The sequence below is a fragment of the Argiope bruennichi genome, chromosome 2 (genome assembly GCF_947563725.1).
Source record: "Argiope bruennichi chromosome 2, qqArgBrue1.1, whole genome shotgun sequence".
In the NCBI taxonomy this organism is placed as follows: domain Eukaryota; kingdom Metazoa; phylum Arthropoda; class Arachnida; order Araneae; family Araneidae; genus Argiope; species Argiope bruennichi.
This window is the reverse complement of record NC_079152.1, coordinates 42,123,952-42,133,180: the sequence shown is the minus strand read 5'-3', so window position 1 is coordinate 42,133,180 and position 9,229 is coordinate 42,123,952. Positions and strand designations below refer to the sequence as shown.

Genomic DNA, 9,229 nt, shown 5'->3' with positions numbered 1-9,229 from the left:
TATGGTGTAACGTTCCATTTTTTTTTAATAACCCTAAACTATCAGCTGTCAAATGGCATTTTTAAAAGAGTTGCTAATACTTTACTGCGCGAATGGTGGCAAATTCAAATCTTGCGTTAATTTTGGGACACCCTTCATATACGAAGAAGTCAAACTCATCTTTTATGAAAAAAATGAGAAAATTAAAGCTAAATCTTGTCCGCCTGAATGCACTGAAAGCATGGTAAAAAAAATTAAATCAGAATGAAAATCATAGCAAAGAAAAAAAAAATAGCTTCTATAATTTTTTAAAAGAATATTTAAACAAATGTTAGAAACTTAATAATCAAAATGCCGAATTAGAGTGTTTGAATGAATGCCTCACACTTTTAGATGTTTATTCGGCTTTCATTACAAATTTATTCTAAAATATTTACTACTTCGTTAAAAACTATTGAAAGCGTTTTGAAACTTTTGGTATTTATTACTGGCCGTAATAAATACAAAATGCTCAGAATGGGATCATTTTTAAACGTCAAATAATGGCAAAATCTGTAACCATGTAATTTTAATAAATTACACCAGTTCTAATAATTGGGCTCATGACATCATAGTGTTAATTATAACAAATTATCCACTTTCTTTCACTTTTGTGGAAATATAACTTATTCCACAAAAATTTGCTCTGATATTAAATAAAATTCTTCTTTAGCTGTCAACAATGGAAGAAATTACGCGAATAAATATTCGAAGATACATTGAAAAGGATTTGAATTTCATAGCATCAATTAAATTTATTTTTAAAATTGCGCAAATTTTTTAATTACTTAAATGTAGGAAAGTTTTTCATGGATCACAAATTGTTTCACAAATTGATTAATTTAAGACACACGATTTAAAGTAAGAATATGTAATATATGTTTATATTTTTAATGCTAGAATATGTAAATAATGTAAGAATCAATTTTGTTCAATAATATTTTCGTCAGTTATTAAGAAAAAAATACAAAGATATCTCTCCATTTTAATTTATTAAAATTTCAAAAATAAATGACTCTGAACTGCGTATTCCGCCTGCCGAGATATACCATTGACAAATTCGGTAACTTTAAACTAGGTACTCCGATTCTCCAAAAGGAAACTAAAAAATTTGAATGACCATAACACAGTAACAGCAAAATTGGTGGGAACCGTGGTTTAGTCCTAAGGGCCATCACCGGCCACAGCACAACCTTTCCCTTATGAAGTACGTCTCGTCATCGATGGGAGGAATCAGACCCCACCTCATTCTGTGCCCACCAACCACCATACCGGAAGCTTCTCATCCTCAATTACGAGGTGCCCCCCACGGAGGTTAAATAACAAATTTGGCAGCTGAAGCTCTTGCAATCTGTCCTACAAAGAGCCATGCAGACTGTCACACCTTCTAATTTATTATTAATATAAAGATTTTCTTTTGAAATGGCAGTACTTTGATATCGTTTTACTGTTTTGTTTGCAATATTTAGAAAGTATGAGGCTAATATACAGCCATGTACGGTAATATTTTTCAACATTATAAATAAATGTAGTTGCGAGGCAGATGATCTGAGATAAAATTACAAAACAATAAAATTGATAATTATATAATGGATAGAAATTAGTGTGATGTCAAAATTTTCATTCAGCTTTGCCGTGCAAGAATCAACGCAGTTCGAATGTAATAAATTTAAAGATAAAAGAAAAAGGAAAGATAAAATGGTTTGTGTTATCGGTATTCATTAAAAAGGAAAAAATAGCACAGATAATATAACTCTTTGTTTTTATGTTTCATTTCAGAATAGATGCTCTTTGGATAATTTTCCTGATTCAAAAATGTTTCATGCTGCAAATTTTCAAAAATTGACGAAATACGTCTTTTTAAGCTTTTTGTGTTTAGATTCTGTGCTTTCTGCAGCAATTGAAACAGGTAAGATAACTTTTTGTCTTCTTTTAATAATTACCAATCTGACATGTGAAAGTTATTAAACACTAACCGACTTTAGCGATCAGTAATTCAGCCGTGACAAAATGCCGTTGAAAATTTCAATTAAATATTTTATGCAAATTGGTCTTAATGATTTAAGATTAATCAGCTTAAAATTTTAATAAATACATAACTCATTATTTTAGAAGATTCTAGAAAATTTCCATCTTGTTTTGCATTTCTCTTAATTTATGTCAATTTCTTTACAATCCAATAACATCACAGGCATAGCAATTGTGCTAAAAATATGGGTTCAATTGTGTTAAAATATTACGCATTAACAATAAAAAATTACCGGGTAAAATATCAATAGCAACAATCAAAATGATATGAGTTTCATTTCAATGATATAATATATATTGTTATTAAAATATGCATAAAATATTTTTTTAAAAAATAATTAAAAATAGAAACAAATTATACGACCAAAAAAATGGTATTTGAAAACATGAGTTTTTGAATTTTAAGATGTAATAAAAGTCATTATTGTGTTGTAATACTTTCAGAAATTTGCTATAAAAAACCCCGCAACCTTTTATTAATTTTAAATTATTTAAAATTTTAAATAAAATTTCAAAAATTCATTCCGAGATGCATAAGCTCCCCCTCCGAAATAATCAAATACCAGGTCTGTTAGCTTTAGACTGAAGGATCTGAGCTGTTGAGCGCCAAAACACATATTCAACTTTATTATTAGCAGAGATACTAAATATTTTTAAACAATTAATTGATTAATAGTTTTAAAATATGATTTACATTTTAATCGAAAAATAGTTTGCATAACTTCCTATGCATGTTGTTTTTTACCTAAATTATAGTCGAAAATCTTGAGGCTAAGCAATAATCTCAAACATGTGATGAGCCGATAGAAAAGCTTTGCAAGTAAACTTGAATCTTAGCGATATTTATAATGTATTTCAATTTTTGCATAATCAAGGGTTTGATATTTTCTTTTTTTAATGATATGCATTGCATATATAATATGTGTGTATATATTTTCTCTTTTTATGTCTGTGTACTTCAAGCCTTTTACGATTTTGGTTTTGACCTCCAAATTTTAGATTATTATTTCCTCACAATACACAGATAAAGTCGGTTTCTTTCAAAAATTTTTTATACCTATTAATATTCTAGTTTTTATTCTTTTAATTTATTCTCCATAAAATAACCATTGAAAATACCTTCATTTCTTGAATATTTGGCAGTAGAATACGGATATTTACTCTTATAAGCATACTGCCATTACCCGGAATCGAACCCAGGCGCCCTGATTTAACTTGCGCGAACCGTTGTACAAAAATCGGAAACATTTTTAAAGTTTACATCCATATTTTAAGCAATTCCCTAAATCTTATCTTAAAGGAAACTGTTGTCTAATATTCTTAAATTCTAAGAATAAATATTCTGTTTCGTAAATAATGTATGCCCTGAATTTTCAATTAAGTATTCTAGCTCATATTAATATTTTTTTTTATTCTAAGAATAAATATTTTAATTCTGATCTTCGTAATAAATCTTTTTAATTTCTTATGTTTAATTATTTTTTATGAAATATGTGGATATCAATATGTGGATATCATATTAAAATAGTAAACTTTCTGATAGAAATACTCTAAATGAACTGAAATCTTAATTGCATTTATAACATATTTAAAGTTTTAATGAATATCTAGAATTTATTGGATAGGATTTCAGTTTTTTTTTTTTTTTTTAAGCTGGAGTTTAGGTAAACATATTTATTTTTTATTTTGTAAAAATCGTTTTATTTTTGTAATTTTCTTTTTTTTCCCCCTATCTTTCTTTCTTTTCTTTTTCTTTCTTTTTTTTTTTTTTGCTTTTAATATATATTATAGCTCATGATTATTAAAAAAAACTATAGATTCCAAAAATTAAAGATTCTTAAATTAAATTCCAGATGGTGCCAACTGTGTAAAACCTATTTTCCGCAAAATAAATATATTAAATGAAAATTTAGATAGTTAAAAGGTCTAAATTGATTAAAATATTCTATAGTAATCGAAAGCCTATAAGTACCTAAAATTTCAGAATGCTAGTAAACAAGAACATGAATTACAAGAAATTAAATTTTTAAAAAAGTTTAAATATCTTTATAGATAATTTCATGAAGAGAGATAAATTAAATTTTATTTAGTTAGATATTATTTATTTCACATCAGTTGTAATTCTGTGTTTCAGAAATGTTTTTAATAAATGCTTAAAATAGAAATATGATTTCCATATACAGGATGGAAATAAAATAACTTTCTTTGTTTGGCGGCATCTGCAGGTAAATCGAATGAAAGAAATAAAACCAGATTTCATATACAGACTGTAGCAATGCATAGGAAGATGAATTCCGTTGAAAAAAATAGTACCAAATGTTGCCGATAGGAGAAATACAGGCGCTGTGAAGTACAATTATGAAGGAATTCATGAAACTCACAGAAAATGATCTTTTATTCACCAATATTAGGGTCCCCTGGATGCCGTACGAGATTTTCAGTATCCTAGACCTTCCCTGGGTACAACTTATTGCATTATTGCATAATGGTGTATGACGTTCTCCACTGCTGCATCTAAACTGTCAGTTTTGATGCTCATAATATGTTCTGTACACATGACTGTTTTTATGTTCTGTACATATGACATGCAGGTTTGCTTATGAACAGCCACGGCATTATACTGCCAAGTGTAGAACAGTTTTACCAGTAAAGCACGCTGAGGTTACCATTCCATATTAAGAACACATCAACAATCAATCTCGAACTGTCAAGAACACACCAATAGTCAAGAACGAACTGTTCTTCCTATATTCGGAAGAACAGTTCGTTCTTGCCTATTTCGTTCTGGTATTTCGGAAATCTTCTTCCCTAACTTTCTGCATTCTGTATATGAAATCTGGTTTCATCTCCTTCATTCGTTTTAGCTGTAGAAGCCACCAAACAGGGAAAGTTATTTTATGGTCACCTTATATAGCCAATGAACACTTATGCAACTTATGAATGAAAAGATGTATGCTATCCAGGTCAATAGATTTTTCTCATTTCACCGTATATGTCATCATTTATGACTTATAGAACTTAGTCGGGTGATAAATTGGGAGACTTGCTTGCTCTCCATTTTTTTAAAAATTAATATCGTCTGTACAGTTTATTCTGCCTAATTGGAGTGATTTTTATTTTCCATTTTCTTTACGAATAGTACCTGTACAATATTGGCTCTTACACGCATACAGATTTATATTTTCCTTTTTTTTACGATTATCAGCTAGACAGCTGAATCTAAAAGACTGGAAGTTTTTTTTTTTTTATTTTCGAAATTTCGTTTATCTAAGTCGTAGTTTTTTTGCTGTATTCCGTTTAAAAGCACGCAAAATTATAGATCGACAAACGATCAATCTCTCGAAATATTTGGTTCAAAATCTATACTTTAGATATTTAACCTGTGCACCAAATTTTATCCATCCAGGTATGTAAGTTATATGTAAGTTTTGCTGTATTAATTAACACACGCATCGAAAAAACAGACATTTTTTAAAAGGAATGGATTCCATTCAATTCCATTTGATAAAAAACTACTAATTTGATTTGAAGACAATGTGCCAAATTTCATCCATTCTCTTCATTCCGTTCTTGAGTTATGATGCTGACATAGTGATAGATGTGTTTTTAAAATGTAATTTTCGGTCTCAAAGAGGTTTGAAACAAAAAAGAAATGTGTCAAAATATCGAAATTGATTTTTTTTATGATTACAATTTTTTCTCTTCGTCTACGAGAAAGTATAAAGTATTAAATTGTAGTTAAAATAAGTTTCATGTCGTTAATAAATTTACTTCTATTGGAATTAAAATTTTTAAAATGTGTTTTTCTCTTCTTCACTCTAGCCCAAAATCTGGAAGATGATGAAGACAGAGACATCTATGGCGATGTTGAACCCATTAACGATGCAGATGAAAACATCTTCCGGAACGATTTTTTTCGCTTTACCACCAGAAAACGATACATATGGGAGGACTGGACGGTAACCACAGATGATCCAGGAGATTTCGAGGATTATGAACCAAGCAATCATACTTCATTTCAGATACTGCTTGTTGTCGGCCTCATATTCGGGACATTAGCATTCACTATTGCCTTTACGTACATCATAAAAAGGTTAAAGGAGAGTGACTGCTGTTCTGATGAATCTTATTCCCATCAGTCTGCAGATATATTCACAACAGTGCATCGACCACCTGGTAGACGAGCAAACCTGCCCGTGCAAGTGCACAGACCACCACGTGATTTATTTAATGAACTGGACAGCAATCTTGGTGCAGTTAATTTTACAGGTACAACTATCTCTTTTGTCAACTCCACTTATGCAAGTTCTTCACAGGGAAGAACAGAGACCGCCAATGCGGTGCCAGAGAGACCACCTGATTATGCTACCGTTGCACTGAACGATTTCGTCAATCCAACCCAGCCAGCTTTTCCGGCTGTCAAGAAAGACACTGAAACACCCCCTCCAGAATATGGCAAAGGAAATTCATTGTTTAAATGAAAGAAGTACTTTGAAAATATTCATTTTTAATTTATGTTTTCAACTGATATTCCATGAGTGAAGTATCAGTTGAAAGATATGTACTTGCGAATATATTTGTTTTCATAAAGTGATGTAAACGCACTAAAAGTTAACTGTTAAAATTTTTACTTCTTTTTTAAAAATGAAATCATTGGAACATATACAACTCTCTCAAGCTTCAATAAAACTGTTGAAGAAGATTCCGCACTCCATATTGCCTGCTCCATGCCATGGTATTTTATTCTGGATAATGAGTTAGTTTGATGGAGCGCCTAGTCCCGGCAGGGGCTTATCCCCGATAATGGTTGCAGTTTGCTTGACAGTCATTATGTTGCCGTTGTCGTATCCGATGGGCGCTGAGTTTGAGCTGAGCCTTGGTAGAGTGGCTTATATAGCACTGACAGGATGCAAGAGGAGGTGAGATGGAGAATGTCAGAATTCGTATCTGATTGGCTATACAGGGATGTGGGGCGAGGGGGTATGATACCGTTGGACTTAGTTAAAATTCTAGGTGAATTAATAAATGGTATTTCATTCTGGAAAAAGAGCACAAAATTAATATAATGTACCTTGGATCAGTTAGGGGTTCAAAATTTGCTTGTTCTCGATGATACAGTTAGGCGATAGTTTACAATTCTAACACAGATTATGTCTGAATTTGTAAACAGATAGTTAAATAGTGCCATAATATAAATATTGCTTCAGATAGTTAAATTATGTGCCATAATATGGCAGCACAAAACAAGATGGGACTTAATGATCCAAGGCGCATTATGTTCAAGGTATTGTCTACTGAAGAATTATTATTGTTCTGAACCGAATTTTTCTACGTTGATAAAAGCTTCGTTTTAAAAAGTTTCTTATATTTATTACTAGCCGCCTTTGGCGACCAGCCTGTTCGCCAATCTTAATGTTCGTTAAAATTTTAATAATGAAATATTTTATGCAATTTCTACTTTAATAGCTTCTTCATCAAAATATTTTAAAACTTCAAATTTTGATTATTATATAATTCATTCATAATATTATAAATGCCTTCAGTCATAACGTAATATATCTCTCTCTCATTTTCTGTTAGCACCCGTAGAATTTATGCTTTAAATTAAAGTGGAAAGAATTTATCTTCAATTAATATAATAATATTTTATACTGAAACAAAGCATTTTTTTATAATCTGATTACTGAAAATGGAGTCACTCAGCGTTTAAACTTTATGGGCACTAAAGAATATCTTTTTAAATTTATGTAATATCTTAAGAGTTGGTCAACAAAATTTTCTTAGATTCATTATGAGCAGATCGATTAATTAACAATGTTTAAATTTAAATGCATCAAACACTAAGAAAATAAAACGAATCGTTTAAAATAAACGGTTGAAAACAGGTTTTAAAAAAACTACTTAAAAAACGATGTACTTAAAACTATAAGCATATACAAAAAATATAACTAACATAAATACAATTTACTTACAAAAGCATGCAACTAACCCAAAAATAATTTAAATCATCCATTGATAACGTTGCCATGGCAACAATCAGAACAAAATGCGCATGCGTGAATTTTCTTCGCCGGTTACGTAACGCAAATACGTGATTTTTTCTACGCCAGTTGGGGTAACGCTATGCGGATTAGAAATTTTTAATTTCCTTTATTCTGTTTCATTTTAATTCAAAAGTACTTCAGAATGAATCTGAAAGATTGATTCATTAACAATGTTTAGTTTTAAATGCATCAAACATTAAGAAAATAAAAAGAACCGATTGAAATAATCTGCCGAAAAATTTTAACCCTAGCCTCATTACTGTTGGGAGAAAAAAAAACTGAAGCCTTTCCCGTTTGGCGCTGGGGATAATGGAAGATTTTTTTGGCGGAAAAGTTGGCGTTGAGGAAAATGGAAGATTTTTTTTGGCGGGAAAGTTAGTTTTTAATTAATAATTAAAATTCTAATTAAAAATTCGAAAAAAGAAACCCCAGGTGCACATTCCCAACCTCCAAGGTATACATGTACCAAATTTGGTAGCTGTATGTCAAACGGTCTGGCCTGTAGAACGCCAACACACACACACACACACACATTGAGCTTTATTATAAGTATATAGATTATATTGTCATTCATACTTCCATTCATCCAATTCATTAATAAATAATAGTACATCTTGTTATGTAGCAATTCTTATATCTATTTGAGGAAGGACCTCAGCATTCTGAGCCATAATGAGAAAACTACAACTAGGGTTAATCAGTCCTCCCTCTCTAATAACATCTGTATCACAGTAATTCTTATGTGCGTTAATCTTTAAATGTAATATGTATCATGACCACATACACAATGTCAAATCAATGGAATAGGAGTTTCAGCCTTGAGGCCTCTATTCCAGAGGCAAGACATTATCTCTAGGCTAGCACGGTTTGTATAAACAGTAAGAAAGATGGAAATGATATACAAAAAATATAAGAAATAAATAAAAATATTTCAAATACCTTTTTTTCCGAAGAACCAAACAAAGCAGAAGTATTTATTTGAAAATTTGCTGAATTGTATCATTTCCTAGATTGGAATGATAAAGTAATCTCGATTCTATTAAAAACCAGCCGTCTTTAGCGATTAGTTGGTGCGTCAGAAATTTTCATTGCATTTAATTTCAATTAATTCTCTTATAAATGAGAATGCATTATTCTCA

At 30.5% G+C, this 9,229-nt stretch overlaps 1 protein-coding gene across 1 annotated transcript; it reads left to right on the top strand.

The window, feature by feature from the left end:
• The first annotated feature begins 1,791 nt into the window (after window positions 1–1,791).
• Window positions 1,792–7,356, top strand: LOC129961664 (uncharacterized). The gene is made up of 2 exons (XM_056075191.1): window positions 1,792–1,927; window positions 5,869–7,356. Exons 1-2 carry the CDS (start codon window positions 1,834–1,836, stop codon window positions 6,525–6,527), a joined length of 753 nt encoding a protein of 250 aa, XP_055931166.1. The 5' UTR covers window positions 1,792–1,833; the 3' UTR covers window positions 6,528–7,356.
• The last annotated feature ends 1,873 nt before the right edge of the window (window positions 7,357–9,229 follow it).